Below are 17,704 nucleotides of genomic sequence, written 5' to 3'. Positions count from 1 at the left end.
TTCCTTTCACACCCCGGCTGGAGGATCGGGGACAGGGCGAGGACACGGCCGTGGGCAGAATGGTGTCCCCAGGCCACCCTCCTAGTCCTGAGCATAGCCAGGGACTGCCTGGGGTCTGACATCAGGGATCTCCTGGGATCTGAGTTCAGGGAATCTCCTGGGATCTGAGTTCAGGGGATCTCCTGGGATCTGAGTTCAGGGAATCTCCTGGGATCTGAGTTCAGGGGATCTCCTGGGATCTGACACCAGGGGATCTCCTGGGACCTCCCAGCCACTCTTCTCCCCAGGCTCTAGGCTTTGTTTTGGAGAGAGGAACCAAAGTAACCTCCTTACCCTTTGAACAAGAGAAAATCTCACATGGGATCAGGTTTCTGTTTTAATGGTTGTGAAGGTGCCTGTCTTATCGGTGAGCTGGCCTGGACTCAGTAACAGATAATGTGAATTAAAATGATGAGAGCTTTCCGCAGAGAGGCTGGCATTTGGCGAATGCTGTGACTGAGACCCCCAGGGTTAGTTAAAAGGAAGGAGACAAGATAAATGCAGAGGGTGATGCCCGGACGGCTCAGGCTCAGGGAGAAGAAATCCACTTGCCAGGCTGGTACCTGGTGCTGAGATCTGTTTAAATAGCCCGCAGATCCTTGAAGACGATCGGTAATTCTGTGGAAGATTCAGGGAAGACTGCTTCATTAGCAAGTAGGGCTTGTTTCTTCCTTAAATAGAGGATTCGTTCCTTTAGTAGAGAAGACAAAATGTAGCACTGTTCTAATTGAAGCACAGACTGTGTTGTTTAAAGAAAATGTCCTTGGCATTCCTGAAACATAGAACATGTTAGAAAAGCCAATAAATGCTTCGCATTTTCCAAGTGAATAACTGAGGGCTAAATTTTACAGAATATTCCTCAAATACAATAGCTTTTCTCTCACTAATAGCATTCAATTAAAATTGAAATATTGCTTTGTATTACCTTATGATGTATTATGTTATTTTATATTATATTATGTATTATATATAATTATATGTATCTTTAACAAATCATTTTTCTGACACAAATTTTTGAAATGTTGATTTTTTTAAATTAAAGTATAGTCAATTTATAGTGTGTCAATTTCTGGTGTACAGCACACTTCCAGTCATCTGTGTACATACATATATTCGTTTCCATAGTCTTTTTCATTACGCGATAGTACAAGATATTGAATATAGTTCCCTGTGCTGTACAGAAGAACCTTGTTGTTTATCTTTGTTATATATAGTAGTTAATATTTGCAAATCTTGAACTCCTAAATTTATCCCTTCCCACCCTGCTTCCCCTGGTAACCGTAAGTTTGTTTACCATGTCTGGAGTCTGTATCTGTTTTATAGATAAGTTCATTAGTGTCTTCTTTTTTCTTCTTTTAGATTCCACACGTGAGTGATATTACTTGGTATTTTTCTTTCTCTTTCTGGCTTACTTCACTTGGAATGATGATCTCCAGGCCCATCCATGTTGCTGCAAATGGCATTATTTTATCATTTTTATGGCTGAGTAGTATTCCATTGTATAAATACCTCAACTTCTTTACCCAGTCATCTGATGGACATTTAGGCTGTTTCCATGTCTTGGCTATTGGAAATAGTGCTGCTATGAACATTGGGGCACACGTGTCTTTTCGAATTAGAGTTCCCTCCAGATACATGCCCAGGAGTGGGACTTCTGTATCGTAGCATATGTCTATTTTTAGCTTTTTGAGGACTCGCTATACTTTTCTCCCTAGTGGCTGCACTGAACTGCGTTCCCACCAGCAGTGTAGGAGGGTTCCCTTTGAAATGTTGATTATTTACTTAAAACTGCACCAGATGCTTCAGAAAGTGCACAAGCTGTAGAAAACACGGTCTCTGTCTCCCGGGAGAGTAAACCTGCCTGGCCGGGAAGGCATGTCTGAGTGGGGACAGTGCTGTGGGCAGAACACGGGTGGACACTCAGTACGAAGGGCCTGGGCATCCTACGGGAGCCTGGAGGAGAGGGGCTTTGAAGCTGCTGGTCCTGTGCAGAAGGCCTGAGGAAGGGTGGCGAGGCCGGATTCAGGTGTGTGTTGGTGGACGCACCCATGTCCCAACCCCGGAACCGGTGACTACATTACTGTACACAGCACAGCAGTGTTTGCTGCTGTGATGAAGGATCTTGAGTTGGGGAGACCATCCTGGATCTCGGGGTCCTGTAGGAGGGAGGACGGGAGGGCCAGAATCAGAGGAGGAGATGTGTGGAAGTACGGAGGGAGGGAGGACTGGGGGTGAAGCGGTCGGGGATGCAGCCACCTCCCGACATGGACCCCCAGGTGAAGCAGGCCCTCCTGATGCTGGATGTCAGGGCTCCTGTGCAGGCAGAAGAAATTGTGTGGTTTTATCAGTTCTGACAAGTATAATCATGGAGTCGCCACGGTGATCAAGACACTCCCCATATCCTCCTCTCCTTTGCAGTTAGTCCCCTCGGCCACTTCCCAGCCCCAGGACCGGGTTCTGTCCCACCAGAGGTCCTGTGCGTGGGTCTCACAGCGAGTGGCTTTCTGGCCCTGGTCAGGCTTCCTCAGGTCTCATCGGCCTCGCCCGGGAGCTCGCATGTGTCGGGTTCGTTGTTTATCTCCCAGCATGTCCCCTCGAAGGAATGTGTCTCACCAGCTGACGGACGTGCCTCCAGGTTGGAGCAGCTGTGAACACATAATAACATAACAGAGCGGCTGTGGGTGTTCGGGGACAGGGTTTCTGTACTCGCACACTTCCCTTGGTCTTGAGCAAACTCGTAGGAGCCTGATGGCTGGTCTCACATTCCGTGTACCTGTAACTTCACAGGGAAACCCAGGCCATTTTCCACAGGGCTGTGCTCCTTGGTCCCCAGCGACGCACGGATGCCGGTCCTGTTGCTGCGTCCTGGCCCTGGTACCCGCACCCCGCACCTGTACGCCCAGTCCTCCAGGTGTACGTGCGGCTGCAGCTGCAGGCTTCATCCTGGTCCCGGGTGAACGGTGGCTTCAGACAGCTTTTCAGTGTACATTTTCCACATGGGCAACTTCCTTCATGAGGCACGTTCAGGTGTTAGCCCTTTTTGTGCTGGGTTTTCTTTTATGTTTAAGTTGGAAGATCTCTTTTCATATTCTGGTTGAAAATCCTTTATTTGATTGTCTTTTACTCATCTTTAGTGGTTTTTTTTCCGTTTAATACTGAGTTGTAGGAGTTGTCTGTTCATTCTAGATGCATCTCCTTTATCAGACTTTGATTTTACAGAATTTTATTCCAGTCTCAACCAAGTCTTTTCAGTTCCTTAACTATGCCTTTCACAGAGCACATGCTTTAACTTTGATGAAATCCAATGCATCAATTTCTTTCTTTCTTTTCTTTTTTTCCTTTTCTCCTTCCTTCCTTCCTCCCTTCCTTCTCTGGGTTCTCTTTTTAGTGTCCTGTCTAAGAAATATTTGCCTCACCTAATGTCGTAAAATTTTCTGTGTTGTCCTTGAAGTTTTACAGGTTGGATGACGGCACTTAAGTCTGGGATCCAGTGCGCGCACTTTGTGTATAATCAGTGAAGTGTGGACGGGGGTTCTTTTCTCGCATCTAGCTCTCCAGTTGTTCAAGCTGCGTTTTTTGAAAAGCCTGCCCACTCCTCGTTGGATTTCTTTGCCGCCTTCTTGGCCGTCTCCCAGGCGGGTCTGCGGGTGTGTTTCCGGGCTCCGCCTCCCTTGTCTGCACGTGTCTCCTGATGCCAGTGCCGCATCCACCCAGTGCTGTAGCTTTACAGAAAGCCTGCACATCGCTTGGTGTGAATTATTCAAATTTGTCCTTCATTTTCAGTACTGTTTTGGGTTTTTTAGATCTTTTGCCCTTCCATGTAAGTGTAGAATCACTTGTCCCATTTCTACAAAAAAAGCCTGCTGGAATTTTAATTGAGACTTTTTTGAAAGTATACTTCAGTCTAGGGAAAAATCATGTCTTAAAAATACTTAGTTTTCCAACTAAGAGCATGGCGTATGAACATAAAATCATTCTTATTTAGATTTTTCAAATTCTGCCAGCAATGCTTTACAATATTATGTCTATTCCATATACTTCATCCTATCGTAGTATTTTTTGAAATTTCAGTTTGCAAACTTTTCTTATTTTAGCATCTAGAAATATAGCTGATTTTTGTACATTTCCCTTCGATCCTGTGGCCCTTTTAAATCCACTGATTAGTTTTTGTGACTTTACTTTTAGACTTTTGGGGGATTTTCTAGGTAGGCAATTATGTTATCCGTGACAGAGACAGTCTTAGTTCTTCTTTCTTTGCCAGGAGATGATTTTTTTGTACTTTTTCCTTCCATATGGCAATGCTGGAGGCTCCAGGAAAATGTTGGGACGAAGTGAAGGGAAGTCGACGCTTTGTCTTTGAACTTGGGGATAAACACTGGTTGTTTTCACCATGAATTCTCGCATCAACTGCACAGACTTTCTCCGTCTGGGGAGGTTCCTCTTCCATTCCTGGTTTGCTGAGGGGTTTGGTCTTCAATGTGTTGAATTTAGTGGAAAACCGGTCTCACTTCCCTTGAGCTGTTCGTCTGGTGCGCTGCATTGATGTTCAGATGTTTGTGGAGCCTGGCAGTGCTGGTGTGAGTCCCAGGGGACGTCAGGTGTGCTCTTCCCGCAGCTGCTGGCGCTGGCTTGGCGGTGCTTTGTTATGGATAGTCGCAGCTGTGCTTACGAGGGAGGTAAAGCTAATTTTCTCTCTTCTGGTGTATTCGTCTGGTTTTGGTATCAGTAATTCCAGCGTCATAAGAAAAGTGGGAACATGTTTTCTCCTCTGTTGTGTTCTGGGAGGATTTGAAAGAGTTTACCAGTAAAGCCACCGGGGCCTGGAACTTTCTCTGCAGAAGAGACACAGCTCCTGCAACAGGGCCATTTGGGTCACCTGTTACTGAGCGAGTTTTGGTACTTTTCCTCTTTTAACAAGTTTCTCTATTTTACCCACGTTGTCCAATTCAACAGCACAAGGCTGTTCCTGACATTCTCCTATCTCGCAGATCTCCGGTGCTTCAGTTGTATCCCACCCGCAAACCCTCAAGAAAGAGTTATGAACTTAAAAAGCCAAAAACTGAAATAAAAGTAAATAATAAAAGTACTGAATCTAAAAGGCAGGAAAACAAGGAAGAAGACAGATGGAACTAAAGATAATCACTGAGCCACAGGGTGACGACATCACACGCGGTGTTAATGGCTCCAGCACCTGGATTAAGAAGAGAATGACAGGTTGGATGAAAGGTGAGGCCAGCTCCTGCTGCTTTAGGCCGTTATTCACGAGGGAGATTAGAGATGAGAATGTCGAATCACCATCTCACGGCGCCCTTCATTTCTGCGTGGGTCCCCGTCTTCACCGGTGGCATGTCCTTTCTGCGTGAGCTGTGCCCGGCGGGGCTCGTGCTTTTGTGCAGCTCACACAATGCCTCCTTCACTCAGTGTCCTGGGGCGGCCGCTCCGGCCCCATCCTGTGCTTTGATGGTGCGGCTGGCCTGTCACTTTGGGGGGGTGCACCATGACCCTCGTCTTGGCCCCTCCAGGTGGTGGTTCTCATTTCTCCGGTCGCTTCCTGGGCCTTGTGCCCGTGGTCTCAGCAGTGTGACTGCATGTCTGGGGATGCTCTGTTCTGTTCCCCCCTGGGAACCCCCCTCAGATCACCCGTTTCTCAGGCTGACGTGTTGGTGTGTGGACAGCCCTAGAGAAGGGCTCCTTAACCTCTGTTACAGACTTGCCCTCAAATTTCCAGCAGACTGGTTTTTGTAATTCCAGGATTTCTGCTGAAATTCTGTTCGGGACGCGTCCACTGTCACCGGGGCCTTTACTGACGTGCAGATCCGAGCACTTTAAGACCTGGTCTACACCCTTGTGCCCGCATCTGTGGGGCTGCCCACTGGTGGCTGCTGAGGTGACAATGGCTGGTTTAAACCCCTTGCTTCTGTCGGGGAAGGACAGCCTTTCTCACCCACCGCTGGGCGAAGCAGGAGGCTCTGGTGGGGGTGAGGGTGTTTGGCCCTGGGCTTCGTTGACCCTGAGGTCACCTGCCATCACAGAGACCTGCCAGCGGCCCCGTGGTGGCCTTGCCTGCAGCGGGTGAGAGGCCTGGCAGGCTGAGGCCTCCTGTGTCCTCCGTCCCAGCCCAGCCAGACCCCTGCTCGCTCTGCTCAGGCCCCCTCACCTGCTGGCCCTCTGGTGGTCTGCTGCCTCCTCCTGTTCCTTCTGGAACTTTCTGGAGGGGGTTTCCCTCTGGCCTCCTTCACTGGGTCTGCCTGAGGCCCTGCGTCCCCGAACCGTGGCGGTGGGATCTCTCGGTGCTGGTGCCCCTCTCCCCAGGGGCAGCCAGCCTGGCCCCGGTTTGGGGGTTCCTGCTTCCCCCGGGGCCGTGGCTTTCCTTGGGACTTGGGGCGCAGGAGGTTTACCTGCCCCGTCACCCGCAGCGGATGGAGCTGCTTCATGTGACAGGAGGGAGACAAGGGGTCCTCCTTCGTGGACCACAGCTAAAGGGGCTCCTTCTGGGGCTCGGGAAAGACCTGCAGGGCACCCATCTGCCCCCCACCCCGTGCCCCCACGCCACTCAGCTTTACGCCCCTGTTGACATTTCCGATTTGTTTTTTCCTGGTTTCATTGCTACCGTCATTCCTCCTGTTTTTTTGCCAAAGGCAGCAAGCTGATGGGTTCGCCTGCCCTCGGTGGGGGCTTCTCATCCGTGTTCTGTCCACGTGACCCCCTCCCAGCCTCGGCTTTGGGCCGGGCCAGCGCCTGTGCTTGCGTCTCTGCCTCCGATCAGCAGGGCTCCGCCGCGCCGGTCGTGGTGACGCACTGAGCATCTCTCCTCGGTTGCTTCCACACATTGTTGATTTTGGTGTGTGTGTGTTTTTATTGAAATTGAAGACAGCACACATAACTAAAATAAGTCCAATAAAACTGGTGGACAGTAGTAACTCGTGTTACAGTGTTATTATTTTGGAAATGTTATCCTCAGTCTGAGGAAAAAGTTGGTATACTTTTCCTAATAATAAACTTGATGAATTTTGTGTATCTTTTAGAGATACCAGTAGATTGAACGTATTTTTCAGCATATAAGTGACTAATTAGGAAACCTGCTTTTTTATACCATCTTAATTATTTTTTATTTTAAAAAATTTTTATTGAAGTATAGTCAGTTTATAATGTGTTAATTTCTGGTGTACAGCATAGTGATTCAGTTATTCATACATATATTTCTTTTTGTATTCTTTTTCACTATAGGTTACTACAAGACATTGAATTTAGTTCCCTGTGCTCTATAGTAGGTCCTTGTTGTTTATCTATTTTATATGTAGTAGTTGGTATCTGAAAATCTCAGACTCCTAATTTATCCCTCCCTCCTTCCCCACCTGGTAACCGTAAGTTTGTTTTCTATGTCTGTGAGTTTGTTTCTGTTCTGTAAATAAGTTCACTTGTGTCATTTTTTAAGATTCCACATATAAGTGATATCACATAATCTTTGTTGTTCTTTCTGGCTTACTTCACTTACAATGACAATCTCCAGGTCCATCCATGTTGTTGCAAATGGCATTATGTTGTCATTTTTATGGCTGAGTAGTATTCCATTGTATAAATATACCACATCTTTACCCAGTCATCTGTTGATGGACATTTAGGTCATTTCTGTGTCTTGGCTGTTGTAAACAGTGCTGCTGTGAACATTGGGGTGCAGGTTTCTTTTTGAATTATACTTTTCTCCAGATATATGCCCAGGAGTGGGATTTCTGGATCATATGGTAAGTCTATTTTTAATCTTTCGAAGAATCTCCATTCTGTTTTCCACAATGGCTGCACCAAGCTGCATTCCCACCAGCAGTGTTGGGGGGGTTCCCTTTTCTCCACACCCTCTTCAGCATTTGTTTGTGGACTTTTAAATGATGGCCATTCTGACTGTTGTGAGGTGATACCTCATTGTAAGTTTTGATTTGCATTTCTCTGATAATTAGTGATATTGAGCATTTTTTCACATGCCTATTGGCCATTTGTATGACTTCACTGGAGAAATGTTAGTTTAAGTCTTCTGCCCATTTTTGGATTGGGTTGTTTATTTTTTTGTCACTGAGTTGTATGCGGTGTAAATCTGCTTTTAAAGTAAAGTCATTGACTTACTTTTGTTCCCGCAGGCTGAAAGAAGGTGTGGATTGATTTCACAAGTGAGATTTGTATGCTTTTTCAATTTGTCATAATCACTAGTCTTTTTTTCTCTCTTATTTACTCATTAAGTACTTTCCATCCAAAGACTAGTTAAAAGCCTTCAGGTATGCTGATGATACGTGCCTCTTGGCAGACTGCTGAGAAAACTTGCTCTTAACTTGCATGTTTCTGCTAGCAATCAGATAATTTAATATTGAAGACAGAGAAAACCAGATGGCGACTGTATTGCTCCATAGCTTTAGGGAGTTCAGCTGGTCCCCTGGGAGTTTGTTCTAAGTATTAGTATGTAACGAATTTCGAGGGTGAATGCCAATACCTCAAAGAAGTGATTCAGTTTCCTCAGTCAGGCATGATGTTCAGTACAGTCATGTGCTAACTGGAATTCTCAGGAAGTGGGGAGTGAAGTTATCATTTCTGTAACATTTGAAAACACAAAACTATGACAGTAATTGCAAATTGACAAGGCACAATAAAACATTTTTGCTCCCCAGCGTACCTTCTTGTATTGGGATATTTATGGTGAGTAACTCACTCAGCCCTCCCAGTTTATTTCATTTCCCATAATCCTCTCATGGCTTTTGATTTAATAGTCATGTGCTGGGATGTCAGGCAGTATTTTTTCCCGAAAAATGCACAGTGCTGTGAACCCGTCTGTGTGGCTTAGACCTGCACATTCTCACCAAGTGACTCCAGACTGCTGGGCGCAGTCAGCCTCCAGCCTGGATGCCAGCAGTAAGGCAGGGGTGTTTCCAGTTCCCTCAAATCACCACCCAAACCTTTTGCTTTTTGTTGTTCTTACCAATCTGTTGGGTATTCTCAGCAACTTCATACAATTTTGAAATAAAATTTTAATTTTTATCCAGTTCGTAACTTCCTGTCTTATTTTCTCTCTTAGCCAAGCTGTGCTCCGTGTCATGCTTTGCTGGGTTTTTAAGACGACTGTTTGTCAGTGATTTGCAATCCGTCATGCTGTGATCAGAGGGTGTAGCTAGACTGACGATGGCTCTCCGTGGTTGACTTGGGGCAGTGTTTCACAGATGCTCTAAAACGAGTGTTTTTAAAATTCATACCGTTACTTTCAGGATTTGTAATCATGTTGTTTAAATCTTCTGTACGTTTCCTTGTCTTCTGCTTATTCCGATGCCAGATGGGCTAAGTCGGATCGTACCCGCGTCTCCAGCTGCAGCTGTAATTGTGTTTGTCTGCAGAATTCAGCTGTCGGTCTTGTGAGGAGTATTTGCTGGACAGTATTTGTGTGTATTGATTGTTGTATCTCCTGATTTATTTCTCCTCTTGTCACTGTTTCTAAGGTCTTCTTGTTGATAGTAGATAATTTTTTCTCGTTGGTTTGTCACAGGTGGGTCTGGACTGCTGTGGCCCCCTTTCTGGGGCCACATGTCGTTTACATGTTGCCCTCCGTCTGTTCTCAGCCTTTTTGCCGTGTTTCCACGTGTCTTTATTTGTTGTCTGCGTATCTCACGTGGAGGGCTTTCCCTTGTCTGAGGGAAAATGCAGTGTCTTCCAGGATAAGCAATTACAGGTCAGCCAATAATGATCATTTTTTCCCTCTTTTTTCTAATCATTAAACATCGTATTTCTGTTTCCTGCCTTAATTTAGCTAGGACTTTTCAGAACAGTGTCAAATGGTAGTGGTGATAGCTGAAATATTTTATAGTAAGTTTTTTATATCTGTTAATAGAATCATAAGACTTTATTTTTAATTTTTTAATTTTTAAAAAAATTTTGGTTTTTTTTTATCCTTGGAGCCATTCTGTCATCTTTAGAGAAATACCTGGTCCCTCAGGATGGACTTTATGTATATAAATTAATCAAGATCAATCCAGTGGTCAAAATCTTTAAAAGGGGAGCTGTTATCATCTGACTGTAAACATTTTTGTGCATTATTTATTCTCATAAGGAGTTTTAGGCGAGATTGCTTCTTCTGTAACTACATTCTCACAGAGTGAATCTGTGAGTTTCTGTTACCAGATTGGAAAAAAAAATAACAAATAGTTGATCACGACAAAAGACAGCAGCGGCGGCACAGCCAATTCTGCATGTGAAACGAATGACGGCGTCTCACAGCATCTCCTCAGGAAGCTGCCCCGTCGAGGAGTCAGGCCACGGTGCCCCTCGTGAAGCCCTGGGCTTCCGCCCCTCATCCTCCCACTCAGGTCCAGTAGCATCCAAACTGGGCACTGCGCCACCTTCTTTTGTGATAGTGTGAGTTTCCACGTAAATAAATTCAGTGTGGTAAAGGTGGGCGTTAGCTGGTTTACAAGAGGGTGTCTCTGGACAACTTGTTGTAACATGTCTTAACTGCATGATTGCTTTGACACGTGCAACTCAGGTTTGCTTCCTAACAAGTTCACAGAATGTTCAGGTTGACGCCGAGGACCTGCTAGACTCAGGAGCTAAAGTCTGTGTTCTTAAAAAAGTTAGAAGCATGTCCTGCTTTATCTGCAGAGTCAAACGTGCCCGACACCCGCCCTGAAATGTCGGGCACACTTGAAATGTTTAGATGCATTAAGTATTCCTCATTTCTACCTGCAGTTTGTTCTTCCCAGATGAGCCCGTATTTTTATGTTTCTTCCCTTTTGCAGAGTGAAATCTTTACTCGAAATGCTCACCTTGTCAGTGGGTTCCTCTTTGCACGCCCACAAGTTCCTGAAAAGTGCACAGAGCTCATGCGGCCTGGCTGCTGGAAGTGACACCCTTACGTGTAACGTGCATCTTCACTGCTGCTTTTGGAGGCAGAGTTAATCCCCATTTAAAATATACAGAGGATTGTTTTGACAGCTTCAGCCATGGCATCTGCGTGACTGAGCTGAATTCTGCTAATGATAAACGAGGATTCATTTACTTTGTTTTGATTATTTTAATGCCTTTTATGACTTTTAATGTGTGTACATGTCTCTCTTCCCAACTGTTTCTCTCACAATTAGATTTCACTTTAAAATACAGTTTAAGGAAGTAGATATCTATTTTAAATAACATTGAAACACTTTCTGTGTGTCAAATCCAAGTTATTCAAATGCTATGCAGTTGTGTTAGGATTCTTTTGATCTTTGTGGCTCGTTAGAACAGTCTATTCTTGCAGAAATAGAAATCCTTCAACAGCGTGGAGCCCTACCTTTTTTCTCCTCAAAAAGTGCATCCTGAGTAGGTCATTATTGACAGGCCTTGCTTGTTTCCATTGATGGCTATAAATCCACTGGGATGGCGGAATCAGACATCTGAGCGGCAGTTACAAGGTCAGTGTCACTGCTTGAAGCTGGGCTCTAAACAAAGTTTAAAATGGAAGATTAAAATACGTCATATGGCATTTTCCTGGACTATGGAAAAATATAAGCCTGTTTCTCGGCAGCCCTGGGCGGCTGTGTCCCCGGGAAGCAGTCTTCCTGGGGGAGGACTGGGTTGGCGTTGAAACCTCCCGCATCCTCCCTGGACAGCTGGTCAGAGGCACTGACTGCTGACTCCAGGGTCCCTCCTGTCCGTCGTGGGCGGGGCTCGGGACTGAACCATCGGACGGAGGGTGTCAGCCTTTGAGGAAGGGGGGTGTTTGAGTCAAGGCCCGATTCCCAGCCGGAACCTGCTCCCCGGGACCTGTGCAGACCCCCCTCCTGCCTTTCATTTCCACCCCCTCCGGAGGCCTCTTATTTCCTTCTCATCCTCGGTTTCCAACCGGATTGTTCCATTTGGTAATATTTTCTTTAGGATTTTCACATTGATGTTGACAAGGGGGAATTGACCAGTAAATTAATTCTATTGCAGCCTCCTTGCTGGATTTGGCGTCCAGCTTAGTTTGAGTTTATAAATGAGTGAAGTGGTGTTCCATGTTTGTTTTTCTGGAAGAGTTTGTGTCATAGCGTCATCCTTCCGGAGATTTGTGGACTTCCCTGATGCAGCTATGCAGCCCTGGGCTGTGCTCTGTGAAAGGATTTAGTGACGCGTTCAGGTTTAAAGCAGGTGTAGTCGTGTTCACACGACAGCGGTGACGAGCAGGAGATGGGGTGGGTGCAGCTCTTCCAGCAAGGCTTCATCTACAGACACAGGCCTGGGGCTGCCCCGAGATTAGCGGTGGCTTTCAGCCTTGGCTTTATAAAAATAAAAAATATATTAAAGATGTAAATTTTCTTTGAAGGACTGTTTCAAAGAGTTGTAACCTCATATCCATTAAAAATACATCCTTATTTCCACTTGACTTTTCCACCCTGATCCGTGGTCATTTGGAAGTATATCGCTTAACTTTGAAGGAGAGGAGATTTTATATCATCTTCCACTGCAGAGTATGTGGGAGGACACAGTCTGAGCGATTCTGACCCTTTGAGAGTTTTGAGGGCTTCTTCCAGGCCAGCAGTAGGTTTGGTTTCAGTCCACACACGTGCGCACTTTAAAAACCAGCGTCCTGCAGCTGCCAGTGCCCTCGAGCTTCTGCTTCTGCTGCTCAGATCAGTGCAGTGCTGATGTGTTCGTACTTTTTGAAAAATGTAGGTAAACAGATTCATTAATTTTAAACTCTGAAGTCTCCTCTTAGTTAAGATCCTAGGAACGTATCAAGGATTCTGTTTTCTTCCCAAGGTGAAGATTTTTAAGCAGGAATGTCAATTCTACTGAGTTATTAGAATGACTAATTCTCCCACTCCCCTCCCCCACCCTCCACTCCCCTTTCCCCACTCTACACTCCCCTCCTCACCCCTCCTTCTCCACCCTCCCCTCCCCTTCTCCACCCTCCCCCTCCCTGTCCACATCATCCCGAACCCCCGTTGTCCCTTCCTGTCTCCCCAGCACCCCCAGAGAAACTGTCATAACGGGGGTTTGATGGCATTTTGTTTGGCCTACAATCCCCGGGTCATGAGCTCACTCTCCAGGAAGGTGAGCTTAAATTCAGAGACGCGTGTCCTTCTCCGAGTCTGAGGAATTACATGCCCGTGGTCAGAATCCTGCATTTTCGCGCAGTCTCACAGTGCTTTGAAAAGCCGTGCCCTGCGTTGTGACGGGAAGCGGACGCCGCTGTGTGGCTGTCGGTGACGGTCCTTGTCTGCGAGCGCTGTCGGCGCGGCGCGCGGGAGGCGGCCGAGTGGCTGCGTCCTCCTCGGTGACGCCTGCCTGTCTGTGCGGCCTGTGCCCGCCCTCCGCTGCTCCCGGGAAGCGTCCTGCGGAGGCCGGTGACGCTCAGCCCTCCGGTCCCGAGCTTGCCGGTGGCAGCGGGGCCCCCGGGTCCCCGCCGGCCGCGCCGCGGGACGAGGGGGCGCTGCGGCCCCGCGGAAGCCCCGCCCGGAGGCGGCCCGGGCCTGTGCCTCTGCCGTCCGCAGCGCCAGCAGCCTCCTCCGGGGGTCCTTGGAGGGCGCCCCCCCTCCCCCCGCCCCCGGTGCCCGGGGACGCCTCGTCCTTCCGGGCCGCATTCAGCAGGCGCTCTGGCTCTGGCCGGGTGCGCGAGGGGAGGCGCCGGGGGCCGCGCGCCCACATCACTGACTGCGCGAAGGTTGCTGCGGGGCCGCCGCTCCCTCTGGGAACGGGAGGCGCGGCCCTGCGCGGTGGTGGCGCAGCCGGGGCTCCCCCGGGAGCTGGCCAGGTTCCGGGGCGGCCCCGCCCGCAAATCCTCAGGCGGAGCAGCGCAACTGACCCCTGCCGCAGCGGGTCCGTCTTCCGGGCGGACAAGCAGGCAGTGTGCTGCTTCTTCCATCACCTGAGCTTGAATTGACGCAGTTTACGGATTTTCACAGAAAGCACATTTTCAGTTGAAGAAACTAAATTAGGAAAACAAAGCGGGGAAAATTGAATCATGTAACTAATTTCAATTCAATTCAGTAAGGGTTCACTGAAATATATGGTTAAAAACCTGCAATTTTAGAATTTAAAAAAATACCGCCAAAACGAGCTGTTTTTTCCTTCTCCGTCCCTCACATCTTTACATCTTTACTTCGTTCAGAAAACGTTTGCTTCGCATTCCTGTCGGTCCAGCGCGTGGGCGCTGAGCAGGCCAGGCGGTCAGCTCTGTCACTGTGTCTGGCATATGAGACGTGGGCCAGGACCTCCAGCAGACACGAGCGTGCTGGCTGACACTAGGGCCAGAGAGACGCACTTTCACAGCCAAGTGTCCCCCATCTTCCCCTCCCATCCGTGAGACCCCAGCGGGTTTCTCAGCTGTAGGGGGGGTGTTGGGAGGGGGAGGGGACAGCCGGGGTCGAGGACAGCAAGAGAGGGTCTGGACCAGTGCAGCGTGGAGGTAGGTCTGTGGCTGGAGTTAGTGATGACAGTCACAGGAAACACCCCAGGATAGGTGACAAGCCCCCGCCCAGGCTTCCTGTGTCTGGAGCTGGTCTGCGTCAGTGACAGAAGCAGGGCTGAGGGGATTCAGGCATCGGCGCAGGGGACCCGGCCCTCCCTGTTTCAGCCACTCCAGTGGGTGGCAGGGGAGAAGGGAGCCCCCCTGGGTGCACAGGTGCTCCACCTTCTCGAGTTTATGCTTGAGCCAGACAAGCTCTGCATGGGGTAGCCAGGGAGGCGGGCAGATCGCCGGCCCTGGTGTCCGGGCCCCGGCACCTCTGTGCGGTCCTGCCTCTGTGAGTGTTCAGCCAATTCAGACAGGCTGTTGGGGATGTTTTCTGTGCTCATTTTTTGTGTTATTAACACAATTTAAATGGTGGAAGCATTTCGTGGTGTTCCCTGAAAACAGCCACGTGGGTCACCAGGTGTGCTGGGGAGTGCCGTGCTGGTTCGGCAGGTGGGCCGTGGGCTGAGGCCTGCACTTCCACAGGGATTCAGGGGTCCCTCCCTCCTGGCCTGGGCCTTCCTTCCCCAGCTGTCAGGTGCACAGAAGCTAATGCTGAGTGTCTCAAATTCCTGGTGCTCAGACCGCATCCTATGGGGATTAGACCCAGGTCCCTGGGGGAGGCACCAGGCGGGGCTCTGCAGACCCGGCACTCCAGGCTGACCAAGTGACGCACTGGGACTCAGCATTACCCTCACTGAACCCGGGCCTCCTCCAGGACCCCTCAGGGAGCACTGCCCCCCACCCCAATTTTCCTTCTGCTCCGGATTGTGACCTTGAACATGAGGGAGCTGTTAGCCCAGGAAGGGCCTCTCCTGCCAGGACAGTGGAGGGACAGAGGCAACACTGGTTGCACCCTTGCTCCTGGGACCTGGCTGGGGCTCCGTGTGCCCTGGGGCCATCCTCTGGTCCTGGCCTGAGGACTAGACCCCTGTGACCTCTCCAAGTGCCCGTTCTCCCCTCTGTCCTTCCTCCCAGGTGCAGGGCTGTGCCTGAGACCATGCTGGCCAGAGCTTGGTGCAAGCGTAAGACAGATGGGAGGTCGTCAGGTGCAGGCCCGGGATCCACGCCCACCTGGGCGACCAGGGGCTGCTCAGCCAGGGAACATTTCTGTGATGTCCACACGGGAGGAGGCGACTTCTGCTAATTGATCCAAAGGTGTCTTCCTGACTCATCACCTGCTAAGAACACCTGGTACATTATCTTCTGTAATTACTAAATCTCCAATCAGTACTTCCCAACAAACGCAGGTGGAATTGCTTGGTGTGTGGGGAGGACAGAAAACACCTTGTTCCCAGCCTCCCTGGAGGGCGGGCTGGCGGGCGGGCGCTCCATGCCTCATCCCGGGGCATGTCTGATGGAGTCACCATCCCATCTGTGCATTCAGTGACTGTAACCCTGACATCGTCCTGCTTATTGTCAGTGTTGTCACCTTCCTGCTCCAAAACAACAGATCTCCATGCAGATTATTATTTGGATCTTTATTGAAAGTTATCATTTTCACTCAAATAGCTTTGGTCAAAGTGAAAAATGCGAAGTAGAAAAATAGATTAAAATAAAGTACTATTAAAATGTTCAAGCTTTTAAAAACGTGAGGACTAATTATCCTGTAAAAACATGTTTCACAAACTTAGTTACTGGGAGAAAAGGGATAAACTGGGAATTTGGGATTAGCAGATCCTAACTACTGTATATAAAATAGATTTAAAAAACAAGGTCCTGCCGTACGCCACGAGGAACTCTGTTCAATACCTTATAATGACCTATGATGAAAAAGAATGTGGAAAGGAATATCTGTGTACATGTGTAACTGAATCACTGTGCTGTGCACCAGACACTAACACAACGTTGTAGATTGACTATATTCAATTAATAAAGAAATAAAATGTTCAAAAAAAAAGTTTTACACCCAATTCTCTGAAGACAACTCGGGAAGACACAGTAAAGATTCCAATGCTGTGCGTTACGCTGGGCAGGCCCTCGTCAGCCGAGTGCGGACGGACCAGCCGTCGGTGCTGGCCGTGCGGGCGAGCTCTAGGCTCCCCTGGCCTCACTGCCCCGTCCCCACTGTCTCCGCAGACCAAAACCAGGACCGCACCGCTGCGCGACCCAGGGTCTGGACACGCCTACGACGTCCGGCTGAAGCTGACGAAAGAGGTACTGACAGTTCAAAAGCAAGACGTCCTCTGTGTCAGTGGCAGCAACCACAGTGCGAACGTCAGTGCTCCCGCGTCTGCAGGCCCCAGGGGTTTGTCCCAGACTGTCCCACCCCGATGAGCCCAGAGGGTCTCCCCAGGCAGAGCCGCCCACGGGTGGTCCTGCAGGACCTGCCGGACTCGGTCCTCCGCCGAACCTAGAGGTCCCACCGCTGGCCTTCGTTGTCGCAGAGCAGACTGTCATTGTCAGCATTTTATCACTTGCGCTCTCCCTGACGTTTTATGAATGTATTTTCCTTGCGGAGCTTTACATTAAAAACACCCCCAAACACTGCAGTCAGGTTGGGCATAGTTTCATTGGAAGCTAGAGGGCAGTGATGTGACAGTCACATCTACTCCCTGACAGAATAGTAACCCGAGGGTTTCTGTCCAGAACGACTTGCAGCACATGCTCAGGCAGGCGTTTTTCAGTGTCAGGTTATCGACCTTGTCCCTGCATCCGTGGGTACAAATCAGGATCTTCAGGTGAAGCTCGGTCTTTCTTGGCTGCAGACTTACAGATGAAGTGTCCTTAACAGCAAGCAGCTTTTGTGTTAGATGCACTAGAATACTGAATGAAGATTAGGGTGAAGGGTCTTAGCTCAGAGTTTACCTGGGCCTCCCACCGACGATGTGTTAAACACACAACATACTGTATCTGAAGCCGTGGTCCGTTTCCCACTTCCTTCCAGGAGGTTTTGCGGCCGTGGATATAGACGTGCATCCTGCTGACGAGTCTCTGCGCGTTGTCAGCTCAGTTGTTCCTCTCCCCTTTGACTACACCCCCCATCGGCCACAAAACCTGACGAGCAAGAAACCGTGTAGAGGAGAGGACTTTCCTTTTGTGTGTTTTGTTTTGTTTGTTTTGGGGGGGAGGTAATGTGGTTTATTTATTTATTTTTGATGGAGGCGCTGGGGATTGAACCCGGGACCTCGTGTCTGCTGAGCACACGCTGAGCCCTCCCCTCCCCCAGAGTGTCTTTGAAAGTATCCCCGAAGCACTTCCATCCCCAGTTCGCAGTGACACGGGCTCTGG

The 17,704-nt window shown here is 48.8% G+C and overlaps 1 protein-coding gene across 1 annotated transcript in view; it reads left to right on the top strand.

Annotated features, from left to right (window-relative positions):
* The first annotated feature begins 2,303 nt into the window (after positions 1 to 2,303).
* The window catches only part of SNTG2 (syntrophin gamma 2), a 97,673-nt gene continuing 82,272 nt past the window's right edge, over positions 2,304 to 17,704 (top strand). Inside the window, 5 exon segments of the mRNA XM_064494211.1 lie at positions 2,304 to 2,342; positions 2,873 to 3,022; positions 4,655 to 4,715; positions 13,248 to 13,867; positions 16,553 to 16,690. Coding sequence (XP_064350281.1) covers positions 2,304 to 2,342; positions 2,873 to 3,022; positions 4,655 to 4,715; positions 13,248 to 13,867; positions 16,553 to 16,690 — 1,008 coding nt within the window.

Source organism: Camelus dromedarius, chromosome 15 (genome assembly GCF_036321535.1).
Source record: "Camelus dromedarius isolate mCamDro1 chromosome 15, mCamDro1.pat, whole genome shotgun sequence".
In the NCBI taxonomy this organism is placed as follows: domain Eukaryota; kingdom Metazoa; phylum Chordata; class Mammalia; order Artiodactyla; family Camelidae; genus Camelus; species Camelus dromedarius.
This window is presented reverse-complemented; position numbering and strand designations above follow the sequence as displayed.